General features: G+C 48.7%; 1 protein-coding gene across 4 annotated transcripts in view; it reads left to right on the top strand.

The window, feature by feature from the left end:
• ZFYVE28 (zinc finger FYVE-type containing 28) overlaps positions 1–14,513 on the top strand; it is a 159,602-nt gene that overhangs the window by 106,111 nt on the left and 38,978 nt on the right. For all 4 annotated transcript variants that reach the window (XM_073574457.1, XM_073574456.1, XM_073574455.1 and 1 more), the window contains exons 4-7: positions 2,127–2,329; positions 9,117–9,206; positions 10,742–10,831; positions 11,979–12,080. In XM_073574457.1, coding sequence (XP_073430558.1) covers positions 2,127–2,329; positions 9,117–9,206; positions 10,742–10,831; positions 11,979–12,080 — 485 coding nt within the window. The remainder of the gene's footprint in view (positions 1–2,126; positions 2,330–9,116; positions 9,207–10,741; positions 10,832–11,978; positions 12,081–14,513) is intronic.

Genomic DNA, 14,513 nt, shown 5'->3' with positions numbered 1-14,513 from the left:
AATATCGGGGGGATGTACAGTAATACCGGGGGGGAGTGTACAGTAATATCGGGAGTGTATAGTAATATCGGGGGGAGTGTTTAGTAATATCGGGAGTGTAGTGATATCGGGGGGAGTGTATAGTAATATCGGGGGGAGTGTTTAGTAATATCGGGAGTGTATAGTAATATCGGGGGGAGTGTTTAGTAATATCGGGGGGAGTGTTTAGTAATATCGGGAGTGTATAGTAATATCGGGGGGAGTGTTTAGTAATATCGGAAGTGTATAGTAATATCGGGGGGAGTGTTTAGTAATATCGGGAGTGTATAGTAATATCGGGAGTGTATAGTAATATCGGGGGGAGTGTATAGTAATATCGGGGGGAGTGTATAGTAATATCGGGGGGAGTGTTTAGTAATATCGGGGGGAGTGTTTAGTAATATCGGGAGTGTAGTGATATCGGGGGGGAGTGTATAGTAATATCGGGGGGAGTGTTTAGTAATATCGGGAGTGTATAGTAAAATCGGGGGGAGTGTTTAGTAATATCGGGAGTGTACAGTAATATCGGGGGGAGTGTATAGTAATATCGGGGGGAGTGTTTAGTAATATCGGGAGTGTATAGTAATATCGGGGGGAGTGTTTAGTAATATCGGGAGTGTAGTGATATCGGGGGGAGTGTATAGTAATATCGGGAGTGTAGTGATATCGGGGGGGGAGTGTAGTGATATCGGGGGGGGAGTGTAGTGATACCGGGGGGGAGTGTATAGTAATATCGGGGGGGAGTGTAGTGATATCGGGGGGGGGGGGGGGAGAGTGTATAGTAATATCGGGGGGAGTGTTTAGTAATATCGGGAGTGTATAGTAATATCGGGGGGAGTGTTTAGTAATATCGGGAGTGTATAGTAATATCGGGGGGAGTGTAGTGATATCGGGGGGAGTGTAGTGATATCGGGGGGGTGTATAGTAATATTGGGGGGGAGAGTAGTGATATCGGGGGGGAGTGTATAGTAATATCGGGGGGGAGTCTAGTGATGTTTTTACAGTTATAATGCTGAAATAACTACTCTGGTGATAATATTGAAGGAACATAATAGTACTAAAAGAAATAAAATACTACTGCTCTAGCAATAGTGCGAAACGGGTAGAATACTGCTCTAATAGTGCTAAAGAGATATAATACTGCTCTAGTGATAGCACTAACTGAAATAAAATACTATTACACTAGTAATAGTGCTAAAGAAATGTTGAAATGATACTACTACTCCAGTATTGGTACTAAAAGAATAAGTGAAAGGTATTCTCATGCATGGCAGCTTTCACAGCAGCTTTTCTGAAAGCTCATGCACACGTGGTGTTTGTTTTCTGCTTGTATTTTGAGCCTTGCAGCATTTTTGTCAATTCTTTCATTGCTTGCAGAGTTCTTCACCCACTCGAATGAATGGGGTTAAAAACGCTACAAAAAATGTCTGTATTATACAGAGTATTCTTCCTCCAAATACTTTTTGGTACAGACTAAATACACTGCAAATAACGCAACATGTGGACATCGCCTACTAAGGGTATGTGCGCACGTTGCAGATTTGCCTGCAGAATTTTCTGCACAGAATCTGCACCTCTTGGCAGAAAACGCAGGTAAAAATCCGCACGTTTTTCATGCGGATTTTTATGCGTTTTTGTAAGCTAAATAAAGGTATGTTATTTAACAAAAAAAAAAATAAAATTTGTGATGTCATTTCTGGTCCAACCTCCTCTTTTACATTTGTCGGCCGGGGGCCAATATTTGTAGTCTGGGAAGAGAGTAATACCTATGGATCTATCCAGGCTCTGAATATCAGCCTGCAGCTGTCTGGATAGCCTTTACTGGCTATTAAAATAGGGAAACCCCCCCCCCCCATAAAAAAAAAAAAAAAAAAAAAAAATGATGTGGGGTCCCCCTATATTTCATTGCCAGAAAGGCTGTGCAGACGGCTGATATTCAGAGCCTAGGATGTAGTGCCGTAAAGCGAGAGGCTCATCTCCGATGACACGCTGTTGTTTGTAAACCGCTTCTCGGTGGTAAGTAGCCACCAGGAATGGTCCCTCACCAGGACACCTCACCATTAGTAGTACAGTAGTATCTTGCTGACATTCTTCATCTCTTCTGCCAGTGTTTGGCTGCAGGTTCGATCATCATGAACCGAGAAATTGAGAGCATGGCCATGAGACCCCTGGCTAAGGACCTGACCAGAAGCCTTGAAGAAGTTCGAAACATTATCCGAGACCAGGCCCTCAGGGATCTGAACTTCTTCACGGAAAAAATGAAAGACTCTCTCCGCCACTTTGACGTTCTCTTTGCAGAGTTTGAACTAAGGTAAAATCTCCTCGTAGGTGTAACTTTAGGTGGGCGCAGTGCCCAAAAATTGTGCCCAGTGGGCTAAACCTGGAGGTGACGTCGGTGCCTTCCGAATTTGGGCTCATGGGTTTGCATGGAGATGGTCAGGTAGGAACCAGGGTCGTAACTTTATTGGGTGTACGGACCGGAGTTTAAAGGCGCCTAAAATGTTGTTAGACAAATGCTAGGAGACCTATGGGTGGCTGCCCTGTCAAAGGTTTTGTATTGAGGCCTATATATCATTGTTAGACATCATAATGTTAGAGGCAGATACTCCACCGGCACGGACCAGCCTTGAGGGAAAAGTCCGCCGGAGGGAGCTGTTATTAGAAGTATTATTACAGTGGACGAAAAGCAATTCCGTAGATAAAATCCATATTGTGTATTTTGTTACCGCAACCTTTTATAATTTTTTTTTTTATTTTTGGCCTTGAACACCAACCTAAAAATGTAATTCCCCATAAATCGCAGCGATATTTTCCCTTCACTCATGACAGCACCACATGAGAGAGGGATCCGCCCCGCCAGGACAGGAACCTACTGAGACATAAGGGGCGGCACCTCTCCCCCGCTTCAGTTGGGTTCCTGTCCTGGAAGGAATCCCACTGTGGCGGTGCCTGTCATGGGCGAAGAGAAAGAAGACCCAGGCCCGTCCCGGCGCGGGAAGAACAGGTAGCTTACCTGTAGCGCCGGCCGTCGGGTCCTGGAAGCGCAGTCCCCGGGGTCCCTGGGGCTCCGGGTTCGTGCGGGCGTGGATGGGATCCCGGTGGCTCCGGGAAGCCCCCACCGCGCCGCCCTCCCCTCGCGCACGCCGCATCTCGATCCCCGTGGCATGGGAGAGACGCTGGCGTCTTCCGGCCGCTGACGTCAGCGGCGCTTGGAATGCTGGGTGCGCCGGCTGACGTCAGCAGAAGGCGACGGTGTAATGGCGCCGGGTGCGACGCCGGCCGGCTTTCTGAAGCGCTGGGCCGGCGGTCGCAGGGGGGAGGGGAGGAAGACGCTCACCAGGCGGAGGCATGCAAATTAAAAGGGGAAGACAGCGGTAGATCGGCGGTGCAAGATGGAGTCCGAGCAGGAACGTTCAGCGTCCCTGCCTCCCTCACAGCCCTCTGGCAGAAAGCATGGAAGCCATTCAAGCAGCAGTCGCCCCAGCCGCAGGTCGGGGCACTCCTCAAGGTCCAAAGAGCGCGGGTCAGGTGCTACGACGCAGCCTCCAAATCCGGTACCCTTGATTACGGGTGGTGAGTGATCTTCGTGAATGTCAGCAGTATATTAATAGGGGGTTTTTCTATTGTATGCTTCACCCTGTAGGAAAGGCCCAGAAAAGCAGGAAGCAAGAAGAACAATAGGGATTGTGCTATATGTAAATCTCCCCTAGCAAGAGACTGGCAAAAAGATCTCTGTGCTTCGTGCATTCAGCGAACTATGGCGGAGGAAGCGCCTAGTTTCGCAGCCAATCTAATATCTGCCCTCAGGTCAGAAATGGAAGGCTCAATTAAGTCCTTATTGAAAAAAGGGAAAAAAAGCAGGAAGGATTTCCCTAGTTCCCCCTCAGATTCCGCATCAGTATCATCTCAGGCGGAAAAATCATCCTCCTCAGACTCCTCAGATAGTGACACAGGGGGTAAGCCATGTTTCCCTGTAGAAGATACAGATGCCCTCCTAAAGGCCATTAGAACCACAATGGGCCTACAGGAAGAAAGGGCGGCCAAAACCCTAGAGGACGTCATGTTTGGGGGGCTTCAGGAGAGGAAAAAACGAACCTTTCCAGTAAACGCGAAAATCCAGGCGCTTATTGAGAAGGAGTGGAAAAAGCCTGAAAAATCGGGGGCCCTTCCATCCGCTTCTAAGAGGCGATACCCCTTTGAATACAAGGATACGGAAATATGGGACAAAGTCCCAAAAATAGATGCAGCGGTGTCCAGGTCTTCCAAAAGGTCGGCCCTGCCCTTGGAAGACGCAGGGGTTCTTAGAGACCCGCTAGACAAAAAAGCGGACTCATATTTGAGACACGCATGGGAAGCAACAGCAGGAGGTCTTAAGCCGGCGATAGCGGGCACCTGCACGGCACGCTCCCTCATGATCTGGCTGCAGCAGTTAGAAGAGAAGCTGGCGTCAAGGGTCCCAAGAGAGAAGATCTTATCAGACATGTATCTCTTGCACGGGGCAGCGGCTTTTCTGGCAGATACCTCGGCGGACTCTATGCGATTAACAGCCAGAGCAGCGTCACTATCAAATGCTGCTAGACGCGCGTTATGGCTTAAAGGCTGTCCGGGTGACCTTCAGTCCAAGGCCAAATTGTGCTCTCTCCCCTGCGATGGCCGATTCCTGTTCGGCAAAAACTTGGACGATATTCTGGAGAAAGCAGGCGATAAGAAAAAAGGCTTCCCCAGATTCCCTATGGATCAGAGGAGACAGCCCTTTCGGAGGGGAAGATTCAATAGAGGACGTCCTCCCGCTGACAGGAGAAGATGGGAGGATAAAAAGAAGAAAGAATCAGGGTTTATGTTTGGTGGAGGCACCTCCACCTCCAAAAAGTCACCACAGTGACGCCAGTATTCCAGTAGGAGCGAGATTGGCACTCTTTTTCCAGGCCTGGGAAAAGATCTCCTCCAACACCTGGATTCTGAGCATCCTAAAAGAAGGCCTGAAAATCCCCTTTATTCGTCAGCCAAAATCCGTGGTCGTCATCACACCTATCAGGAAGATGACCGAAGAACAACTGGCCTTAGAAACAGAAATCCTGAGCCTGATAGACAAGCGGGTACTGTCCGAGGTGCCACGCTTACAGGAAGGAAAGGGGTTTTATTCGCCCCTTTTCCTAATAAAAAAACCGGATCAGTCATTCAGGACAATCATAAATCTCAGACGCCTCAATCTATGGATAAAGAACCCGACCTTCAAGATGGAATCAGTAACTACGGCAGTGAAGCTGCTACATCAAGATTGCTTCATGGCCGTAGTCGATTTAAAGGATGCGTATTACCACATCCCTATCCATCCAGATTACCAGAAATACCTGAGGGTAGCGCTTTATATTCAGGGCACACTAAGGCACTTTCAGTTCAGGGCTCTTCCGTTTGGCATATCCATAGCCCCGAGGGTCTTCACCAAGGTCATAGCGGAAGTGACAGCCTTTCTCCGGATTCACGATACGGTCATAATACCATACCTGGACGATTTTCTTATAGTGGGCAGTTCAGAGGACCACTGTACAGCACAGCTGACTCAGGTGATCAACACCTTGCAAGAGTTAGGGTGGATAGTCAATTTCAAAAAATCAAAATTACAACCCCTAAAGAAACAGACCTTCCTAGGATTTATACTGGACTCAGAAAGGCAAGAGTGTCTGCTCCCAGAGTCCAAGATAGAGAAGGTGCAAAATCTGGCCTTGGCGGGCCGAAACCAACCATGTATGACATTAAGAAAAGCAATGTCCCTGCTAGGTACCCTAACATCCTGTATTCCGGCGGTCAGGTGGGCTCAGTTTCACACCCGGCAACTCCAGAGGGAGATACTAAGAGCACAAAGATCGCTAAGAGGGCGTTTGGAAGGAAAGCTGGAGCTTTCCTTAAAAACCAGAGACTCTCTCAACTGGTGGTTGAACGAGACAAATCTGACCTTAGGAATACCATGGGACAGACAGGCGACAGATATAATTTTAACAGATGCAAGCTCCTCGGGGTGGGGGGCACACCTAAGGGGCCTCATAGGTCAGGGTTCCTGGACACCTCAAGAAAGGAAGGCATCCTCCAACCTGAGAGAACTGTGGGCAGTGGGCAAGGCCCTAAACCACTTCATTCCGCTACTCCAGGGTCAAGATGTACGCATCATGTCAGACAACAAGGTAGCAGTGGCATACATCAACCACCAAGGAGGGAAAAGATCACACTCCTTAATGGAAGCAGCAACAAACATTCTGAGCAGGGCAGAGGATCACCTACACTCCGTGACAGCCCTACACATAAAAGGGGCAGAAAACATAGAGGCAGATTTCCTGAGTCGCAATACCCTGAGGCAAGGAGAATGGGCGCTAAACCGATCCATTTTTCAAAAGTTAATTCAGCTTTGGGGGGAACCGGTGATAGACCTCTTTGCAAACAAGCACAACAGGCAAACAGAAAGGTTCTGCTCTCTAAACCCAAGGGAAAACCCATGGGCAGTGGACTCATTGCACATCCAGTGGAACTTCAGACTGGCTTACGCGTTCCCCCCAGTAGCTCTGATCCCGACTGTGGTAAGAAAAATCAGAAACGATCAAGCCAGGGTGATTCTAATAGCTCCATTTTGGCCAAAAAGGCCCTGGTTCGCTCTGCTACGGAAGATGTCCCTCTCCGATCCTTGGGTTCTGCCAGAAATCCCGGACCTACTAGTTCAGGGTCCAATATTACACGCTCAGGTCAAAGGATTCCATCTGACGGCGTGGAATTTGAAAGGTCGCTTTTAATAGATAGGGGGTTCTCCCCTGGGCTGGTGGCCAATCTGCAAAAAAGCAGGAAACCGGTGACTACTAACATCTACGGCAGAACATGGGATAAGTTCCTACAGTTCTTGGGTAAGCCGTTAGGGAAAGAACCTCCGATTAGTGACATCCTAGAGTTCTTACAATCTGGGTTGCAGATGGGGTTAGCAGTAAACACACTTAAGGTTCAGGTGTCGGCACTAGGGGCGCTCTACAATTGCAAACTGGCATCAGATAGGTGGATAGCCAGATTTATTAAATCCTGCCATAGAGCTAGACCTATTCCAATACCTAGAATAGCCCCCTGGGATTTAAACCTGGTGTTAGAAGCCCTTACAAAAGAACCGTATGAGCCATTACATCAGCTACCCCTAAAGTTTTTGACCCTAAAAACGATCCTGTTAGTAGCCCTCACATCAGCCCGCAGGATAAGCGACTTACAGGCTCTCTCAGTAAATCCTCCTTATACGCAAGTCTTTCAGGATAGGGTAGTGTTAAGAACAGACCCCAGTTATCTGCCCAAGGTAGTGTCAGATTTCCATCGGGGTCAGGAAATTGTTCTTCCATCCTTTTGCGAAAATCCAAAAAATCTGGGGGAGGAAAAATTCCATAGTCTGGATGTTAAAAGAGCTCTTGTAGAATATATATCTGCCACTAGCCAGTGGAGGAGGTCACAGTCCCTATTCGTAGCTTTTCAGGGTGCCAGGAAAGGCTATGGGGTTTCAAAAGGGACTATTGCTAGATGGATCAGGGAAGCCATTAGTGTAGCCTATTCAGCTAGTGGTATCCCGATTCCTGACGTCATCAAGGCTCATTCCACCAGAGCCGTGGCGACCTCCTGGGCTGAAAAGGCAGAGGTATCAATCGAACAAATTTGTAAGGCCGCTACCTGGGCCTCACCTTCAACCTTCTTTAAGCACTATAGATTAAATCTATCCTCCTCTGCTGACTTAACCTTTGGTAGAAGGGTGCTGCAAGCGGTGGTCCCTCCCTAAGGTGTTTCGAAGTCTCCAAAAATTTCTCATGTGGTGCTGTCATGGGTGAAGGGAAAACCACCATGGTTACTTACCGGTAGCCGGTTTTTCCGGAACCCATGACAGCACCCGTACATTCCCCCCCTTTTTCACTGTATGGTGTGCACAATTAGTAGGGTGTTTTGAGTGTTGTGGTGTTGGATAAACATGTAACTAACCGGGAAGTCCTCTCAATGCTCTGTAACCCAACTGAAGCGGGGGAGAGGTGCCGCCCCTTATGTCTCAGTAGGTTCCTGTCCTGGCGGGGCGGATCCCTCTCTCATGTGGTGCTGTCATGGGTTCCGGAAAAACCGGCTACCGGTAAGTAACCATGGTGGTTTTCAGTGAGTGAAATACCTAAACCCCACCTGAGCTGTTTATAAGGACCTTTCATTTTACACCTATACAATTTATTTTACAGCGCTAAATGAAGAAAAATTAAAATAATTTGCAGACATTCACCTAAAAGGAGGGGATCAGAAATTAACGTGGAGGGGCTTAAACATCTCAATTAAATTTCCTATACATAAAAAATGATGGTTCCTTTGGAATCCGTATTTTTCGGCACGGCTAGTATTATCCAATATATGGAGTAAAAAAACCTATTTTTTCACAGTAAAAAAAAAAAAAAAAAGCACTCCTCTCAACCACCCAATTGAATCACATTGGTCTTTGTTTGTTTTTTTTGTTTTTTTTTCTTCATGAAAACCTCTGCCTGAAAATACCTTTTTGTGTGAACCTATCCTTTAAAAGGACCCAAACCAGTGTAATACCCTTTTTCACCTGCGGGGTTGCTGTAGTAGAAATGAACACTTGCTGTCGGATTTCCCCACAGATCACCTGGAGGTCCCAGTGGTAGATAATGGTCAGTTTTTGTAGGAAAAAGCTTGCCCAAAGTAGATAACCTCTTTATAACGAGAGATCTGTATTGGATTTGATTGAATTATTGGGTTTTCTTCATATTCACCATTTAGTGACTTTTGGCATTTTTTTCGCCGGGCAGGTAGAGCTTAGCGCGGTGGGATGTAGCAAGTTCACGATAGCTTAGCTTACTTCTGAAAGTGGTGTAAATTTTCAGCAGACATGTCCTCCAGCCTGGGCACCTCCACTCAAGAAGGGGCTGCAGAGTTCTGTCCTCTCGTACCAGAGCCCCTTTCTAAGGAAGAGAAGGAATAACAGAGGGACATTTAGAAATACTTCTAAAAAAAAAAAAACAAGGTTCTCCAAATTACATCTCCCACTAATCATGCACTTCCATTTCTGTCATTTTTTTTTTTTTTTAATTTTGCAGCTACGTGTCTGCGATGGTACCTGTAAAATCTCCAAAAGAGTACTACGTGCAGCAAGAAGTAATCGTCCTTTTCTGTGAAACTGTAGAAAGGTAAATATCCAAGGGGGCAGCCATGTTTATGGGCGTTTATAAAGGGTAATTGGACTAGTTACCCTTGACATGTGCCCTTCAAATAGCCAAGGGGGGTTACTATTCCCCAAAATTGCAATAGTGATGATCGCTAGTACCATAGTTAGTGACGCTTCTTTCCCATCTCCTCCTAATTATTCAGTATGCAGACTAGGCATTTATAAGGGTATTCCCATCTAAGATCCTATCCCAATATATATATAGTTGGTGTAATAATAAAATTATTAGCAAATGCCTCCCAATTAGAAATGTAGTATAGTTCTTCTGATTAGCTATGTTGCTTACCTCATGTGCAGGGAATTGCAATAGCGTAGGTATCTATGGTTACGACCACTCATATAGTGACGTTTAGCTGCCAGTGGACGTTACCTTGGATACCTAAGTTACTGCAGTGCCTTGCACATGAGGTAAGTGATATAGCTAATCAGAAGAACTATACTACATTTCTAATTGTAGGCATTTTCTAATATTATTATTATTATTATTACACCTACTATATATTGGGATAGGATCCTGGAGATGAGAATAAGTCTCACTGCCGTGTGCAGAGTTCGCTTGGGTCGAGTAAAGTAAGAGAAGAGCGAGGCTAACCCCCGATTGTTGCCACGTAAGCCGGTAATTAAACTTCTCCTTGTAACAGAAGAGAAGAGCAGAATTACAGGAACTGTGCCAGGCGTAGACGGCGTTCTCATCCTCTGGTTAATACACCGGGCTGACCCGGAGACCGGCAGCTCCGCAGCCTATAAGGCAGCTCGTGCTTCGGCTACAGCCGTAATTGAATTATTTCCCGGCAAAGAAAAGCTGATTTATACGTTCACGCTCTCCATGTTCTACATCGAGGCCGATAGGAAATTGCTTTAATCCCTTTAAAAGCTGAACGGCTCTTGATCCTCGCTGGCTGAGCTGCGCAGCGCTTTTTAGGTTACAGAGAGTTTAGCGCAGGATGTATGGAGCTGCGTAGTAAGCAGAATACAGACTGCCACAACGGGGCCCTGCCGGCGTTGCCTGTTTGCTACCTTTGATGCTCAGCAAGGAGCCATCACGCAACCACTGCAGCCAATCACCTGCTGCAGCCTTCATATTCTGACCAAGCCGGCTGCAGCTGGTCACTGGCCTCTGATTGGTTGCAGCGGTCGTGGACTGACTTTGAGGCCTGCAGACCAGCAGCGAGAGCGGGGGACTGGTTACTACCGTTCCCCTCGTCGGTGGGAAATTTCTTGCGAAAGTCTGTAACTGTCTGATAATGGCGGACAGCGGGAGGCTGTATAACGACGCCCCCTAAGACAGCGTGAATGGTAATGCTCCATCGTCATCCATGACTTCTGATGGCCTGTAACCGGACAATAATGCTGTAGTGAAGACGCGAGTGGCTGATCGGAGCTCCTGGGTAGTGTCGCTGACCGATCTGCAGTCCACCAGTACAAGGAGCCATTGCTCTGCGGGGATGGGCTCGGCCATAAGTCTCATCTTGTGTCATTCCTTGTTTCCCTGTACAGAGCCTTAAAGCTTGGATACCTCACTCAAGACATGATTGATGATTATGAACCAGCATTAATGTTTACAATCCCCAGACTTGCTATCGTATGGTAAGTGTCGGCCTCTTAGATTCTGACTTCTCTGTCTGGCGGGCGCTCTGTCTGCGCTCCCTAACGTGGCGGGCGCTCTGTCTGCGCTCCCTAACGTGGCGGGCGGCGGGTGCGCTCCCTAACGTGGCGGGCGCCGGGTGCGCTCCCTAACGTGGCGGGCGCCGGGTGCGCTCCCTAACGTGGCGGGCGGCGGGTGCCCTCCCTAACGTGGCGGGTGCCCTCCCTAACGTGGCGGGCGCTGGGTGTCCTCCCTAACGTGGCGGTTGCCCTCCCTAACGTGACGGGCTCCGGGTGCCCTCCCTAACGTGGCGGTTGCCCTCCCTAACGTGGCGGGCTCCGGGTGCGCTCCCTAACGTGGCGGTTGCCCTCCCTAACGTGGCGGGCGCCGGGTGCGCTCCCTAACGTGGCGGGCGCCGGGTGCGCTCCCTAGCGTGGCGGGCGCCGGGTGCGCTCCCTAGCGTGGCGGGCGCCGGGTGCGCTCCCTAACGTGGCGGGCGCCGGGTGCGCTCCCTAACGTGGCGGGCGCCGGGTGCCCTCCCTAACGTGGCGGGCGGCGGGTGCCCTCCCTAACATGGCGGGTGCCCTCCCTAACGTGGCGGGCGCCGGTTGCCCTCCCTAACGTGGCGGGCTCCGGGTGCCCTCCCTAACGTGGCGGGCGCCGGGTGCGCTCCCTAACGTGGCGGTTGCCCTCCCTAACGTGGCGGGCGCCGGGTGCCCTCCCTAACGTGGCGGGCGCCGGGTGCCCTCCCTAACGTGGCGGGCGCCGGGTGCCCTCCCTAACGTGGCGGTTGCCCTCCCTAACGTGGCGGGCTCCTGGTGCCCTCCCTAACGTGGCGGGCGCCGGGTGCTCTCCCTAACGTGGCGGTTGCCCTCCCTAACGTGGCGGGCTCCGGGTGCGCTCCCTAGAGTGGCGGGCGTCGGGTGCCCTCACTACATGACCGGAGCACTGTGTACCACTTCTGCACGGAGAAATGGAGCATTTAGCTTGGTGCCATTTTCCTTCCATCAGTCCCAAATGCACAAATTCCCATTTCGTCCACCACTTCTCCAGAACCGTTTGCTCTGCCCAATGTTTGGGAGCCGCCAATCTTTCATGAGTCGCCCTTGAAGCATGGACATAACGTTTCTTTCACCGTCTCTTCCCCAGCGGGCTTGTCGTTTACTCTGAAGGACCACTAAACCTCGATCGCAAAGCGGAGGACATGTCTGAACTGTTCCGGCCTTTCCACACATTGCTACGAAAAATCAGGCAAGTGTCTTGTGTGCAGCCTTTATCTAGACGTTGTGCCGTCTCCTTCCTTTGGCTCCTGTGTGCCGCTCTGAGCACCGTGTTCTCCACTTCACCTCCTTCTCATTTTCTTTTAATATTTTACACATATTGTTTTTTTGCTTTATAGGGTTTGTTTTTTGTGTGTTATTTCCCCAAACATTTATATGTAAAATCCGGCCCGTGTATCTCCTGCCTGTCTTAGATTTGTTTCCCCTCGGAAGTTTTGCTGTTACTATAGCAGGAGTGTATGAGCCCTGAGATCTCGTCTGTATCCGGCCACTGTCTGCTGTGCGGTACTGTCGCCCTCCCCATAGGAGTAATTTTTTCCTCATCCCTACCGTTATTTCGCCCCTTTTCTTACCGCTCATCGTTTAAGCACTTCTATCCTTTTTGGTGTCTTCATGTTACTGGATTCCTACAGCTTATTTGTAGGCTGTGTTCACCTCTCTTCTTTTGGTTAAATTTTGTTATAGAGCTTAAAGGGAATCTGTCACCCTTTTTTTGGCCTTGCAGCTTCCGGCATAGACATCGGGGGCTTATCTACAGCATTCTGTAATGCTGTAGATAAGCCTCCAATGTAACCTGAAAGAGAAGAAAAACGAGTTATATTATACTCACCGAGGTGGGCGGTCCGGTCCGGCGCCTCCCCTCTTCATGCGATGACGTCCTCTTCTCCCGTCCTGAAATGGCTCCGGCGCAGGCGCACTGCTCTGCCCTGTTGAGGGCAGAGCAGAATTCTGCAGTGCGCAGGCGCCAGACCTCTCCCGATGCCTGCGCACTGCAGGATTCTGCTCTGCCCTCAACAGGGCAGAGCAGTGCGCCTGCGCCGGAGCCATTACAGGACGGGAGAAGGGGATGTCATCGCATGAAGAAGGGAGGCGCCGGACCGGACCGCGACACCCATTGGGCCCGGACTGCCCCTCGGTGAGTATAATATAACTCGTTTTTCTTCTCTTTCAGGTTACATCGGAGGCTTATCTACAGTATTACAGAATGCTGTAGATAAGCCCCCGATGTCTATGCAGACAGCTGCAAGGCCAAAAAAAGGGTGACAGATTCCCTTTAAGGGGTTAAAGATGACCTGACACTTGCCATAAATATCTATGTATTTTTTCACCTGGTATAAATGCCGCTGTTCTCCTGAATCCGGCACTGTTTTTCTTTTGTTCCTGCGCCTCTCCGTTCCTGAGATACGGCCTCCTCTTCCTGTATAAAAATCTAATCTTGTTAGCCAAGTGGGTGCGGTCCCAAACTTTTCTCTTTTTGTGGACCACTCCCCCTTGGAGAAAAGGATTTACATACAGGGAAGAGGAGGCCATAACTCAGGAACAAAGGGGCGCAGGAAAAAAAGAAAAACATCGCCGGATTCAGGAGAACAGCGGCATTTACACCACAAAGAAAAATATACATATTCATGACAAGTGATAGGCCGCCTTTAAATGGCTCTAGTGTGATTTGGCCGGCCCCTGGAGAGCAGTGATTTTAGGACATCCTTTATCTCTTCTATTGTTGTTCGGATTCTATTTTAGGTGCGATAGAAAAAAAATATATATAGTTGGCGAATGCCCCTGTAATTACGGAATATGCCAGCTCTCCAGCTGTGCCACCTTGGTAAATTGTCACCAGTGAGCGTGCAGGTGTCTACCTGGTATTTCCGTCATTGGTTTCTGAAGACATTTTGGGAAGGTCTCCATTGGAGCAGACGAGGAGAATATTAGGCTTTCCTAATAACGAAATGCTGCTTTTGATTACTTGTCTGATGGCGAGATATTACCTGGGGATTAAGTCAAATTAATTCAGCCATTTGCATCCTGAAAATACCGGTGAAGCTCTTTTTGTGCCCCGCACCCCCTGCTCCGAGCCGTTACTCTCAGCATGTTTAATGATCATCGATCACCCTTGTGCACCCCACCCCACCCAAAAATGCGCTCCACAGGGGCGGAACGGGGGACAATTTAATCTGCAGTCATTGTGGGAACATGATTACTTAAATAATAGACTGAATAGTTTGCTTAATTTATATATATTATATTATTATATATTATTATTATTATACACCTTGGATATATAATAATACTTCTTAGGGAGCTAGGACCGAGCATCTCCTTCTCTGGAGGGCCCAGTACACTCCTATAGGATCTGATGTAATACTTCATGTCCCCTGCGGAGGTGCTGCAGGGAAAGTGAATACTTGCTACCAGTTTCTCTCCCACTAAAGAGCTGATCGCGCTGGAGGTCACAGGAACCTGTGACCATCTTATCATCTGCCTTTTTATTTATTTATTTTTTTTACCTGTAAATTTTAGTACAAAGCTGTAGACATCTCGAATATCTTACGAGCATGAGCAGAAGTGATCAGTTCACCAAAGTATGAACCTACCATATAACTGGTACTTCTCCCGTTACTGGCAT

The sequence above is a fragment of the Dendrobates tinctorius genome, unplaced genomic scaffold (genome assembly GCF_039654945.1).
Source record: "Dendrobates tinctorius isolate UK_male_01 unplaced genomic scaffold, ASM3965494v1 ptg000039l, whole genome shotgun sequence".
Lineage (NCBI taxonomy): Eukaryota > Metazoa > Chordata > Amphibia > Anura > Dendrobatidae > Dendrobates > Dendrobates tinctorius.
The sequence above is the reverse complement of the archived record's forward strand: the minus strand, read 5'-3'. Positions and strand labels throughout refer to the sequence as shown.